General features: G+C 35.0%; 1 protein-coding gene across 3 annotated transcripts in view; it reads left to right on the top strand.

Annotated features, from left to right (window-relative positions):
* The window catches only part of usp13 (ubiquitin specific peptidase 13 (isopeptidase T-3)), a 43,603-nt gene that overhangs the window by 23,009 nt on the left and 5,627 nt on the right, over positions 1 to 14,967 (top strand). For all 3 annotated transcript variants that reach the window (XM_015402727.1, XM_015402726.1, XM_015402725.1), the window contains exons 14-19: positions 63 to 151; positions 533 to 655; positions 4,938 to 4,961; positions 5,336 to 5,479; positions 10,809 to 10,978; positions 14,265 to 14,454. In XM_015402727.1, the coding sequence (XP_015258213.1) occupies positions 63 to 151; positions 533 to 655; positions 4,938 to 4,961; positions 5,336 to 5,479; positions 10,809 to 10,978; positions 14,265 to 14,454 (740 nt within the window). The remainder of the gene's footprint in view (positions 1 to 62; positions 152 to 532; positions 656 to 4,937; positions 4,962 to 5,335; positions 5,480 to 10,808; positions 10,979 to 14,264; positions 14,455 to 14,967) is intronic.

Here is a 14,967-nt window from a genome sequence, read left to right as displayed (position 1 = left end):
TTTAAAGAAAAAAACTCCCTGCTTTAAAAAAAATAAACTAATTTTTAAACATTCTTTCCTAGAACCTCCCGTTTTGCCTCATTCCCAGAGTATCTGGTTGTGCAGATCAAAAAATTCACATTCGGTATTGACTGGGTACCAAAGAAGCTTGGTAAGTAAACCACAGCACTATGATGATTATTGGTACCTAAGATATATTGATCTCCAGCAATGTTGTGACTGGGATTGAATAAATAGTGTAAAACTAAAGGTAACCAGCAGATGGTGCCAGCAAGCTGCATCTCAGTAGGAGTATACTTTTCTGAAAAACTACCACAAATTGAAAAATGCTTCTAATGCTTTGTATAAAATATAATATATAATATATACGCTATGTAATATATATATAATCTATTTTATAAAATATAAAAAACAGACTTGTTTAAAATAGTGAATGAGCCAGTGGTCATTAATTATTGTGATTTAAGGAGTCACCAACCATAGGGGGATGGATCTCTTTAGCTGAAACCAGTATGTTTGTGTCATTTTGCAGACTTAGCCATCGATGTTCCAGACTTTTTGGATCTGAACCGCCTTCGAGCCACAGGCCTGCAGGCAGGTGAGGAGGAGCTCCCGGATCTTATGCCTCCCATTGTATTACCGGAAGACACCAGAGGTAAGACACTCAACATAATTTGCAACATTTGCATCAGCATGTGTAACATTCTCCTCTAGGTTTCAAATTGGAAAATAAAAGTATAACTCTTTGTTTCTTTTTTATTTTTATTCCCTATGATGAACCGTATTTTGGTGAGTTGAGTAATATTCATCCATTTTTCTGACTCTCACTACATGGACAGTAGTCTCCTATAATTTACAAGCAGAGGCCCTCAGCGATAATGGTGGTGATGCATGAACAGGCTGAAGGAAATGCTAAATGACATTCTTTACAACTTGGGGCCTTTTTTTTGGCCCAACATTTCCAATAACATAGCCCTGTTCTTGTTTGTAAAGGGCAGCATTTTCTCTGAGCATCTGCTCTTTTCTTTGGCCTTAGCAAATATTGGGCCTTTGTAAAGCTGTCATAAGTGCAGAAGTTTTTGGTCCAACCAAGCCACAACTTCCAGGTGATTCAATAAGTCAGTGTGAGTTGTTAAAAGAAGCTCCTAGACATCCTTCAAAGCTGACATGGAGTATTTTCTAGGGCCCAGTCATCTGTGAAATTGTCTTCGGTATGATATTTTGCTCAAAACCGGCAAACTTCTCTCCTAAGTACACATTCATTGGGAATGGCAGGGGAAGGAAACGCTCAGGCAGTTACTGGAAAGTCGTGTTCAAAGTGTGGCTAAGCCTTATAAATTGTGATTATTTCATGCAAGCCTCTTGTAATATACATGGCTGACTTTTGGGAGAACAGATTCTGGAATCTGGTCGGTTTTATTTTGGAGGAAATGTTGGTGTATCAGACTCTAACCTTTAGAAACATGGTTTACATAAAGCATATCCGAGCTTTGTCTTCCTTTCTTCCTAAAAGCTAAAGCCACAGCTTTTTGCCTCTGTCTGTCTTGTTAGAACCTCATTCTGTCGAAAAGCTAAACTACTTGAAATTATAATTAATATATTAATTAATATTTTAGAGCTACTGCAGATAGAGAGAGCTGAAGGAAACACTTTTAGATGGAACAAACAGGAGATGTTTTAAAAATATCTCAGGCTGCTGCGTCTCAGTAAACTTGGTAGAAGAAAGAATTTGAAGCTTTACTGTCAGAGTGCTCCTAAATATTTTAAGACTCAACAACTTGTGTCAAACAGTTAACTGATTTCAAAGATTTGATTAATCTTCTTTAGATTAGCAAGTTTGTATGGACACAAACATGAGCCAAAAATGATTTTGACTTGCAAATCAAAGTTTTTAATGTAAAAAAATCAGAGAAAAAAAAGATTTAACTGTACCTTTTTTTTTAATCACTATTATTACCAAAAAGCTGCCATAAGAAATATGTTCCCCTTTACAGTTTATTTTTTCTTTAGAATATATTGGAAAAAATTTGTCTCATTAGTAGATACATTAATTAAAGCAGCTTCTTAAAGATGGTATATTTGCCTGTACATTTTTCTTAAATTTGAGAAAAATTGAATTCAAAAAAATACTTTTGTGGTCACTTCACAGCTCTTTACAAGTTATAACATAAAATGTTTGTAAAAACCTCTGAAAATGCAATTTTGGTTAAATCTTTATCCATTGTCCTGATTGGACAGTGAAAAGTCAAGCTGTTGTGGCAAAGCAGCGTTTACTTGCACAAATATTAACTCTCAAACTCTGTAAGTTACAAAGCTTGATTTACAAACGCAAATAGCCTCTGGCCTTGAACTGCCTTATATACACTGTATTTTATACTTAGACCTGAATCTAACAACAGTGAAAATGTTTTCCAATTCGATTAATTTTGTGACTCCCAATCTGTTTATTCAAGGTTGCAATAACATCCTTTTACAGTTAATGGGATTAAAACTGTGAAATGAAAGGATGTCAGAAAATAACTGGTGTTTATCAATATGCTCACATTGGTTTGTCTTATATTCATTTCTTAAATTTTTGTCTGCTGCAAATTGACTTCTGGCTTGTTATCCCTCCCTGATGTCGGCTGTGATGGATGATTGGTCACTCTTTTGTCTCCGGATGCATGATTGTTTCACACTGATTACATCGCGGCCCACAAATGTGTGTTCTTGCGGCCAGATTCAACCAAAATCGACCAATTTACTCTGACATTTCTGACCGTTTATGGCAAGAAAATATTGGAAAGAAATTGTTTTGCTGTAATATTTCTTATTTTAATTTATCAATCAGGACTCTGATTAGGTTTTAAATTTTATTCTATGAGTTTAGCTCACCTTTTTTCTACGTTAAAAATGAAAAATATGCCACAACAAACAACCAACTACTTCATGTAATGTTGTATTTTTGTAATGTATATTTTTTTATTTAATCAAACTGTAACAGACGGAAGAAGCATATCAGAAACACAGAATGATTTGCTATGCAACTGGCTTTGTGCTGTAATTCTGGCCCTTAAACCCTACATAGAAGGTAAATATATCAGTTTTCTAATGTATAACCAACAATGATTAAATTCTAAAAGGTTTCCATATGTTAAAGTTACTTTTCTATGAAAATGGCCACAGAACATCATTGTTTTTGTAATATGATGTATTGAATTGTTTTAACCAGCAAATAATACAGTACATGACCATAATAAGATAGTTATTCTGTTTCAATAATTTCTTTAAAAAATACTAAAACTAATACATTTTAAAACTTTATGATAGTTTTAATGACTTGGACTCCCTATAAACAAAAATCCCATATTATCATTTTCTGAAAATTAGAGTTTTTCACATTACTGATTATTAAAAAAATAAAAATAGTGAAGAAACATTTTGCATTCAAGGTAATAGTTATCAGAAAGCTTGCTGATTTACTTCAGTTGTCCAGCCAACAGTCACTTACGTTCTCTATAAGTAGGGCAAATCACAAAAGTTTATTGCTGAAGAAGCTGGTGGTTCAGAGAGATTTATAGAAGCATATTAATATAAAGACGAGGAAATGACAAACATGTGGTGGAAAATGCTGCACTGCCCTTTGGACAGTTTTTGGGAAGATGATGAGTACTTTGCAGCTGGAGCCATACCTACATCAGGGAGACAAAGGACTTTTTTGTTAAAAGTCCTCTTTTCACAGGAAAGCAGATCCGAGCTGCTTCATTTCCTGTGTATATTTTCCACTGTCGGTAGGGAGCCAGTCTCCACTTGTAATAAGCTTAATAAGCTTAAAGTCAGCACAATAAACCAGAACACTATAGAGAACTTCAGCATCTCCACAAGGTGTTTCATTAGGAAGAAGCATGCTTTCATTTCCCAGCAGGACTTAACACCAGCTACCACAGCCAAAGGAACTAATACCTGCTCTAATGAACATTTATCAGCAGATTTGGCCTGAGTTAAACCCTACTGTTAAATACAGACCATCATCAGGAATGCATTCATCATAAGGGTGTGTGTGCAGATAAAGCAGCGCATAGAAATTTTAGCATATATACAAAACATTAGACTTCTGGCCGCAAAAAACAAAACGTTTCTTGGCTTCAGGAAAACATACTTTTGTTTATCATCTCTTTGGACTTAAAGGCACACTGTGTAACATTTTGCCACTAGGGGCGCTAGACCTGTAACTACCTGCATGTTGCTTCTACTAAACACCGAAAATAATAACAAAGATATATGACTGTATGCAAGGAGCAATAACAATGAGTCTAATAATAATAAGTCTAATAATAAAGTTGAGATAAGAGAATTGAGGCAATAAACAAATTCCTTTTCAAGATTGACTCTTGTTTCTACTCAGGCATGATCCCTTTCACTCTTTCTCTATTTAGCTTCCTCGGAAGGTTTAAATTTTTTCCTTGTCTCAGCCATTACCCGTAGTCAAGCAGACGGAAAAATAGTAGAACAAAAGTCTTACCTCCATAATGATATAAGAGCTTGCGGCCATAAAGCGATACGTTCTTCCGGGTCACATGACCTGGCCAGTGATGGTCAACTTACATAGGTGGTTTTAGAGAGGGGAGCTCTGCTTGTAGCATTGATAGTGTCAAGCACTGTACATTGGCCTTAGGAATCATTTAAATTAAGTCTCCAGTGTGCCTTTAAGAAAGGACATTTTCCTATGATCCTCAATTAAATTCTATTTTTGTTGACAATGATTCTCACTAAAATGCTCCGTTGAGCTTTCTTGATGTTTCGGGAATGTCTGTAAATCCTCTAAAGAATTAATCCTCCTGAGGCATTAACTGAGCTGAGACAAATAAACAAAAACAAAACAGCCCATATAATTAATCTCACTGTGCTGTTACCTCTTACCAATCATTCTCCTGATTTTTTTTCCTTTTTTTCCTCAGATAACTCGATGAGCTCAACTGACTGTAAGTATTTCATTTCTCTTCTGAGTCACAATGTTTAAACAAATGTGTTAGATGCATGAAAGTATTACATTGGAAAGTGTTTTTTTCCTATTCTGACAGTACTGATGAATGCTGTGACTACCCAAGCAGGTGCTGCAGATGCTCTGTACTTTCAGACAAACTTACCTTTTTCAATGTAGCTCTGCTTATTTGACTGGGGCTCATTTCTCTTGCTGATAAATCCTATCCTGGTAAAGATACCTTGCTGTGGCTTGATTCTGCTTTTTTTTATTATTTATAATGAGTCCCAGAGAGAGAAAGTTGCTGTTACTGCTGAATCAGTGAGTGTATGTATAAGAGTTGATTTATTATGTATTTTTTACTTTTGTCCACAGCTCCAGAGATAGATGAGAGAGCAGTTATGCAGCTGGCAGAGATGGGTTTTCCGTTGGAGGCCTGCAGGAAGGCGGTGTACTACACAGGAAACATGGGCCCAGAGATGGCCTTCAACTGGATCATAGCTCATATGGAGGAGCCTGGTAAGGCAGCAACCCCGCAGACATCATGGCAACATTGTGCTAAGGAACAGGGGGAATGTTTGACTATCACATATTAAACAGGGTTCTTTACACCGTCTTCATTCTCTTTTAATAACATTTTGATAGATTTGAAAAGTTTTCTATATGCAAGTGAGAGGGCTTAGATAAAACTGACTGTATGTGAGAGGGAACTTATCTCAGCTTGGCCAGCTAATTAAACAAAATGCACACAAGATTTATTGCCTTATTTTTTATTTTGATTTTTAGCTACTGGACAACCCTACGATTAAAAGAATATTTGACATATATAAGAAAAAATAAGAGTGATTTGATGATTTTGTTGAATCTGTTTAAATAGAAATATGTGAAATGTTGAGAAATTTTACAACTAACCCTTGTATGAAAAAACTTCTGGATGTACTGGATGTCAACTCAGAAGTTATAAAATGAGAGAAAAAACTCCTAGTCAATAAATACATTTTTATTCTTGGTACATACTAATGGTGTTTCTACAGTAATAATTAAATTAAAATACAAAACAATATCTTAAAATTTCACAGAATAGATCTTACAGCAAAAGGTGAATATGGTCATAATTATATCTATCTATATCTACATTATATTATATATATATATATATATATATATATATATATATATATATATATATATATNATATATATATATATATATATATATATATATATATATATATATATATATATATATATATATAAAAACTTTCCAGATAACTTAAAAAAAAACTTTGATATGTCATACGGACTATACATGATATACTAAAAAGTTGTGTTGCATGTGTTTTGTAATGCATGTAATCATCTTATTCATCAGAATTTGTACAGGAGAAAAATAAACTTGGTTTCTTTTAATATGTGTTATGACAAATTTAGGGCATAAAAAAATTGGTGCCAGATTAATTTTTTAATTGCATTTTGAAAAAATAAGATTTTTGTTGGCTTTCAGGTAGTTTGGGTATATGTGGGTTACAAATAAAGCAAAGCTGATGTTTGAATATATAGAGACACAGTACAATTCTTTTGAAAATGTCAATGTGTCAAAGCATCAAGCTTCCTGCTTATGATTTAAATTAAGATTCTTCCTCACCTTTGGGAAGTATAAAGGGCAATTTGCAGACTTTTACTAGTCTGTTAATTAATATATAATTAGTAGGATTTTAGAGTAGATTATTGATATAGACTTTTATTTTTTAATTTTCCATTAAAGAATATTTCACTTGTACAAAACCAAAGACTGTGTGCAATTTCCCTTTTCTTTAACTGCAACTATCGTTAATGGTTGGTATCGTTATTGTTATTGAGTTTTAAGAGGAAAGTTAAAACTAGAAAAACCAGACAGCATAGAGGCTGTATCTTTAATCAGAGTCCACAAGCTTCCAGAGTGTGCAGAGAGGAGACTGACAAAGAGCACCAAAAGGCAGGGAAAGTATATTTATTAGGGACCGTTTTGAACACAGAGGTAATTTGAAGTGATAGACACATCACATCTAATGTTCCCGTAGTCTGTATATATAGAAACTCTGGCGCTGTTATTGCTGGTACCACACTACCTCCCTTTCTGGGCTGCATGTATTTATCAGTGCATGTCCATGTATTTCTGATCCTCACCAAAAACTTTGTTGAAGTCAATCCAGAGTATCTGAGCTGCTCAGCAGTGAACTATCCCCTCAGGCATCAACTCGTGTCACTTTTTATTTCCCTTCCTAGATTTAAAGAGGCTTTGAAGAGTAGAAGGAAATTAGAGCCTCCTCCTGACAGTTACTTTTTAAATGGGACCAGTGCATATGCAAAATACATGCCTTCTTTTTTTAATATTTTATTTCTCTCACTGTATAATTTTGTTTCCCTGAGAATTTCATTTTATTCTAAACATTTTGACTCAAAGTTGCATATCTTTCTGCAAATTTCTTTACACTCTATTATTAAAAAGGAGATTAAACTCATTGATTTTTATTTTCATTAATTTGCACAGATCACTTAGAAGCTCTAGAGTCAATGTAGATCTAATAAATGTGAAGAAACATTAAAATTATTCAGAAATGTCTCTTTTTCAGCCACATACATAACAGAAAGATGTCCATAATTACCCTGTATTCCACTATGATGTTAATCCACATGATAGGGTGTCTGGTGTATTCATGATATTGCCAGCTGCTCAGATAATTTACAGCACATCTGCAGTTATGTTCAATATAATAACATTCCAATATGGCAACTCGGATAACAGCTTTTAGTAGAAATTCGATTTTTACAAGATGGGTACCAGGCTGCGGTTGACTTGATGCCACACAGATGTGAAGCAGTTAATATGGAATCTGCAAGCATTTTTTCAACTGAAAAAGTAAATTTCTACATTGTAAAGAAAAATACAGGAATTTCAAATTCTACACTTTTCATAGATGTATATAATATAACATTTTTTTAATCTTCCTTTATGTGTTCTGTATTAGAACAGCCATGCATCTCTTTCTATGGATTATTGAGAAAGTTGCATTATTAAAATGACTGATATATTTCAATAGTTTTCTTGTTTTTACAGATACTTCTAGGAAATTTTAAAGGTTTCCTTTGTATTGTGACTAACTAATTGAGAGTAGCATAAACATATAAATTAAGAAAATACTTATTTGCAAATACATGCAGTTTAGATTAGAAATAACTCCTTGTAAAAAAGACACAAATTATTTTTGAATGTGTAAGAATGGAGATTATTTACACACAGCACACTTTTTAAGATCTCCTTGTAGCTGCATCAGGCAGGGAAAACCAGTATTTACCACTAAACAGAATAATTCAGCATTGTCAGATATGTTAACAAGGTACTGTCTATCTGCAGATGATATGCTTGGTAATGAAAAAATGAATGCCCTCTTTTTGTCTACACTTTATCTACCAGTTAATTATTTTTTTATCTTCTATTGAAAGTGTTGCTTTTAATGAAAGCAAACCATTCTCTTTCTCTGGGAGCTGCTCGCCCTCAAGGACAATCTCGTACATTTAATCTACTATTCCGTCAGTGACTGCAGAAACATGTCTACAATAAGCCATAATAGAATGGTTTGTTAACCTGGTTCAGATGATAACGTCTTGAAGACAACCAATTTCATGTGATTAAAAAAACAAAAAAGTATCAGTGATGAGAACACAAGACTAGAAAGCAAAGATAGAAACGAACACTGTAAGATAATTGCTATGATTTTTCTTTTACGTCAATGACTCTAACAGAGGCTCTCTTTAGTACCAGTGCATCTATTCTCGAAAGCTCCTTGTTCCTGGTTGAAGGACATGTTGTCTAATGTCATTTGGTTAACGACACTTGGAAACCAGCCTCTTTATAGCTTTTTTCCAACGTTAAACCTGAAATTATGTTACCACATTAATCCCTGTTGACTCAATCTCTCTTTTTACTCAGAAATAATGCATAATAACTAGGATTTTGATTGATTAGCTCTGAAACAATTAAATCAAATTAATTGTGATTAATAAATTATCAAAATAATTGTCAACTAATTTAGTAATCAATTAATTTTTAACTGGAGTATATAGATTGTAAAACATGCTTTGACAAAACAACCCAGTTAGAGCAGTAATTATAACAAGATTGTAAAAAATATATAAATATTTTGCATTTGAGATAAATGCTGCTGAGTGGAGTAGTAGGTAGCACTGCCGCCTTTCAGTAAGAAGGTTCCGGGTTTGATTCCGGAGTCTTTCTGCTTGGACTTTGCATGTTCTCCCTGAGCATGCGTGGGTTCTCTCTGGGTACTCTGACTTCCTCCCACAGTCCAAAAACATGACTGTTAGGTTAATTGGCTTGTCTAAATTCTCCTTGGTTTTTTTGTCCTGTCCGTCTCTGTGTTTCTGTGAGTTGCTGGAGATCGGCACCAGCACCCCTCCCGACTCCGCTGGGATAAGCATGATGGAAAATGGATGGATGGATGTTGGCTGTCAATATGCTCTTCCAGAACTCCTCAAGTGGAAATGTTTTAGTTTCACCAGTTTTAATTTAATAAAAAAAAAAAAAAATCTTTAAGGAACCTTTGGCTATCTGATTATTTAACGATAAGTTAAATAATCAATTTGCAACATAATCGTTAGTTTCTGCCCTAGTTTCCATACAACACAGATACGAAAACTAAAGGGTCTCAGTGGCAGAAAAAACATGATTGTACCATTCAGTGCTGCTCAACTTTAGATAAATAAGCAATGTGCAGTCTTCATTCATTCATCATGCTTACCCTTGTAAGGCTGCTGGGCTTGACAGTGTGGCCCACATGAAGTGTGAATATTGCAAAAGCACTATGTTGTTTTATAACTTTTTGGTTGCTCTTCTCTGTCATCATGATGCTATACAGTGTAAACCTTAATGTTTGCATATGCGCTGGCACTTTCTGCACCAGGTTCTGAGTGCAGATTTTAGAAAATACATGGATGGAAACCTAATTAAGATCTGATGGTATCAAGGAGGAATTACTTTCCAGTTTATTTGCTTATATCAGTGACTGATGGTTGTCATTTCCTGATGGTTGTCATTTCCTGCATTCTTGTAGAAGATTGTTCAATTATTTAACTGATGATTGGTTGACAGATGTGGGTATGAGTATTTTAAGTTAACTTACCTGCACTTTTTAATTCAACACACTTTCTTCTCAACTTAAAAAAAATGTTTCCATTTTTAACCTAATAAATGTATATTCCCCTAAATGCTTACATAGGGACTTATTTAAAGCTGTGCAAATTCCATCAGTCTAGCTCCTCAAATTGCTCAATCATGCATCTTCCTTTACCTAGTATAAAAGTGAGAGATTTGCACAAACTTTAAATTGAGAAAAGAACTGTGTGCAAAAACTTTGTGAAATGTATTTCTTACCTCCCATATTTTACTTTGCTTGCAAATAATTTGACAAAATATAACTCTGGCAGAAATACTAGGGATAAGGAAAAAGTTATTTTCAGTACTGATGGTAGATATTGATGTTGAGGTCACATCAGGTTTTTGGAATAATGTGCAACTTGAACATGTCTGTAGAATCACATTCCTATGTTTTAATGAATGCTCAGACCTTTCCCTTCTAATGCGGTTTGTTTTCTGTAGTTTTTCTATACTTAATTTCTATACATATCTTTTCTATGTTTTTCTTTCATTCCTTTATCTGCTAGTTCATAATAACAAGCCAGTTGGCTTGTTATTATCAAGGACTTGAAATGCTATATTTTTGATGTTCCCAGTATATAAAAAAAAAATCCTCACTCTCTTTAAATTATTTTCCTCTTTTTTTTTTTTTTAACAGACTTTGCTGAACCTCTCACTCTGCCCTCAATGATGGATCCTCTTCCCTCCACTAGTGACAGCCCTGTAGGAGCCACTCCACTGGACAACTCGCCCCCTGAAGAGAGCGTCGCCATCCTCACATCAATGGGCTTTCCTCGTAATCACAGCATCCGTTCACTCAAAGCCACGGTCCGTCTTCTGCTAGCTGTTTTTATTTATTTGGTTGCTCTGCACTGACTTAAGATGATACCCTTCTTCTTCCGGCTTATTAGCTTAATATTGCTTGTTTTTAAAATAAGAAAGAAAACTCTGTTGTTGTATTTCAAGTGCATATTATCAAATTTTCTTATTTTAAGGGCACATACACTCATTCAGATAGATAATCTCATTTACCTGCTCAGATTAAGGGTGAAGACTTTTATCCTAAGAAATGTTTAATTCATTTTAAATATTTTTTACAGTGTGAAGCCATTCATTTTTTAGCAGTTAGATATGAATACAGTATCTTAGAATATTGCTTGTGTTTGTAGACTTTTGTCCTTTTTTTCTTAGGAAATAATAGCAAAATTTAAAGTATTTTATTGAGATTTAATGTAGTAGAGCAACAAATAGTTGTGCGTAAATGTTAACTGGGTTAAAAAAAAAAAGTGTTTTTTGGGGTGTTTCTGCCCATGAAAATCCTAATATACTTTAGCCCTTATTCTTTAAATCTTTGTAGAAACTGTTTCACTGAAATTGCTGCTGCAAGTCTTTTGGGGCATGATGACCAGCTTTGCACATCCCTGCAGCAGCAAAGTAATAACAGTAATAAGTGAGTTATTTGGGTAAACGTGTGCAGAGCTTGAGCTGCCTCAGTGTGGGCAGTCACATCAGACCTGCTAAAAGAGTAGAAATTTTAGATTGGGAAGCTGATCCTTAGTTTGAATTAGTTGACATTTCATATGAAAGTGAAAAAGTTCGACTTAAACAGGAGAAAGAATGTGGACTAATAACAGTCTAAATAGTGTGTTGAACATCTCTAAGGAATAAAGGACTAAAAGCACATCTGTAGAAGCTGTTTGGCACCATAACAAAACAAAACCAGCGCTTTGTTGAAACTTGAAGGAAAATGGGGCTAAACTTAAAAACTGAGACTTAGCTTAAAGACAGGAGAAGCAGAAGGAGGGCAAGAAGTGAAGAAGCTTTTGAAAAGAGGGCAACAACAGAGCGAGGAGATGAAAAGCCAACCCTGTAAGTCATAAAAGGCTCTGGCTGCCCTACTTGTTCACTTTCCAAAGTACAGATTTGTTTGGCCCTGTGTGTCAGACTGATTAAATATGTCCGCTCTACGCGGTGTTTACAAATAGTCCTTACAGCACACCAACACCTCCTCCCCTCACCTCCATGTGGTGCAAACTTTCTGCTTGAGGGACAGGAAGTGTTTCGGGAGCTGATCTAAACATTAGACGACTACTAAATGTGTCGAAAACATAAAACAGTGTGAGAAATTATAAGCTTTGATTTCAAAGAGATTCCACTTCATGGACATTTATTCCTAAAGCCTTCAAATGGCATCCAGTTCTCACATTTCACGTGTCATATTTCAAACTGCCCCCCTCAGCAAAATATAGCCCAGTAAACAGTTGTTAGAAAACCAAAATAGATACTGGGCTTCTTGTTTATCATTAGCAAAGCCACAGTGTTCACTGGCAGCCATGCTGTTGCTGTTGTTGAGGTGGAGAGAAAACAAAGACTGCTTATACCTCCCAAAGGAGGGAGGGAGGTATATACGACAGAGAGAGGGCTTGACAGACATATTTAGCGTTAAGGATGTTTATCTGACCCTAACAACCTCTTAGATGGGTAAACAGATGCCATCAGCCAAACCATCTCCACATACGCTCCCCAGACTCTCATTCTCCACTAGTCACACCTCTGCTGTGGATTCAGACATCTTCAGGGAGAGTTTATCACAGATGGATGCCTCCCACCTCTGCAGTTAAAGCTTGCTCATTTATCGTCTTCATCATAAGTCCATACACCATAGCAGCGAAACTATAAGAGGAAACATTTCAAATCCTATTTTCATTCTCAAGTGCACCTTTCGATAACCAGTCATGCTACTATTTTAGATCCATGTATTTTATCATATCATGGGGTAGGAAAACTCTTACGATGTGATAAGAGTGGGGAGTACAACAAGTTTTATTTCTTTTTAAAAATACAAATTATAAAACATTTTGTAACACCTTTTAATTTATATACAGTCAAGTTCAATCCACAGAATGTTTTTAAACTGACTCACCTTTTCTGTAATTTATTTCCTAGTATAAATTCAGCTGTTTTTTAAAGGCCTTGGGTTTCTTAGAGAGCTTAAATGAATCAAATGGCATCATGAAGACCAAGTACCATGGCCGAGGCTACAAGAGAAGCTTTTTGTACATGTTTTCAAGGAAAAAAATAGTCTGGCATTTTCCCAAAGCTATCAATAACATAACTTTCAATTTTTACTAAGCAGGACAAGAAGGTGTTTTTTTTTGTTAAAGAAAAGGCAAACATAATATTTATGGAAAAGTAGCAAGAAAAAAAAAGCCCAATGTGGAGTTCTTAACTGGGAAAAGGGGAAAAGTGTTTATAGCTGCTGGGAAAAAGAATGGAGTTAAACACACAATGGTCCTAGGGGAAAAAAACAGAATAAAACTATAAGATGAAAATGTGTTTAATCTTGCAGTAAAACAACAACCCTAATTGTTAAACTGAAGCTGCAGTGGAAGTGTTTAGACAAAAGCATATGCCTGTATTGGAATGGCCTGGTCAGAATTACGTATATGGAAAATTATCTTTTCAGTTTAATGCAGATTTTGCTTTTCTGAAATGGCAAAAGAAAAATCAGCCACAATTTAAGTGTGGAAATTTAAAATATACAGAACGGACTTGAGCAAAATGCTTACAATCTTAATTAAATGTGGTTCTACAAATGGCTGATTAAGAGTTGATGAATACATTTGCATGCCACACTTTCTTGATTTTTATTTTGTTAAAAAAATAAAATAAAACCATGCATCCTCTTCTTTCAACTCCACATATACATGCTACTTCACACTGGTTAAGCAAAAGATTTCTAATAAGAAATGGTCTGGCTTTGTAAGAAAATATGAAAGCTACTGAAGGCTTTAAATGCTGTTTTTTTCCCAAACTCAACACAAAAACTCTAAAGTCTTTATTTTCATTGCACAGTCATGCAGTGTACACCAGCTCAACGAAATTAGGGCACAGCTCTCTCCTCAGTGCACAGTCTTGCATAAATTTCAAAATAAATAACTAAACAAGGCATGCACTTACCAAAATAACACTTATGGAAGCTACTACAAATGTTTGCTATCTGGCAGCGTTTTGCAGCTGCATCTTATTTCGCTTTTTCTATACTGAAAAAAAGAATCTATTTGAACAATTTTCCTGTTTCCAGTAAGGTTTTCATTCTTTTATGATTTTCTAGAATAACAATCTTGAACGAGCGCTTGACTGGATCTTCACCCACCCAGAGGATGAAGAGAGCGATGCCCTGTCAGATATGGCAGACACAGAGCCCAATGACAACGCATTTTCCAACACCAACTCGCACAGCGACTCCACATTGTCTCCAGACAGAGAAACATCAGGCCCAAGAGTCAAAGATGGACCAGGACGTAAGTCTCTCATATTTCTGAGGTTGCCTCCTTTTTTTCTTTTCATGGAATTTTGTTTAATTATATTTAATTCTATTTTATTTTTAAAATTTTATTGAAATTCAATTCAAAGAATTGCAGCCTGATACTGGGCAGGATGCAATCTATGCAACAAGTCCAGTCATTACTTTACCTTGTTTCTAAATAATCCACCATCAAATGTCAGTTGTATATCATGTCAGTTATACAGCATTATAACAAAGTGGGAGAAATTGGGAACAAAATTGGGTGGAAAAAACCCCCACTAGTTTTTCTGCAAACTCAGTCAGTGGCTGTAGAACAGCTCCAAATGCAGTACAGTATATGGACTTCCAAAAATTCACAAGGAAGGAACACCCGTAATATCATAACCGCCTCCATGGGAAACACACCACATGACATAGAAAGCTTCAAAGACTTTGCAAACAAAGTCAAACATTTAAAGATGGTGCCAGGAGAAACACTGGTGTCTTTTGATGTTCTCTTTCCATGTGC

The sequence above is a fragment of the Cyprinodon variegatus genome, unplaced genomic scaffold (genome assembly GCF_000732505.1).
Source record: "Cyprinodon variegatus isolate N-32 unplaced genomic scaffold, C_variegatus-1.0 Scaffold1387, whole genome shotgun sequence".
NCBI lineage: Eukaryota > Metazoa > Chordata > Actinopteri > Cyprinodontiformes > Cyprinodontidae > Cyprinodon > Cyprinodon variegatus.
The sequence above is the reverse complement of the archived record's forward strand: the minus strand, read 5'-3'. Positions and strand labels throughout refer to the sequence as shown.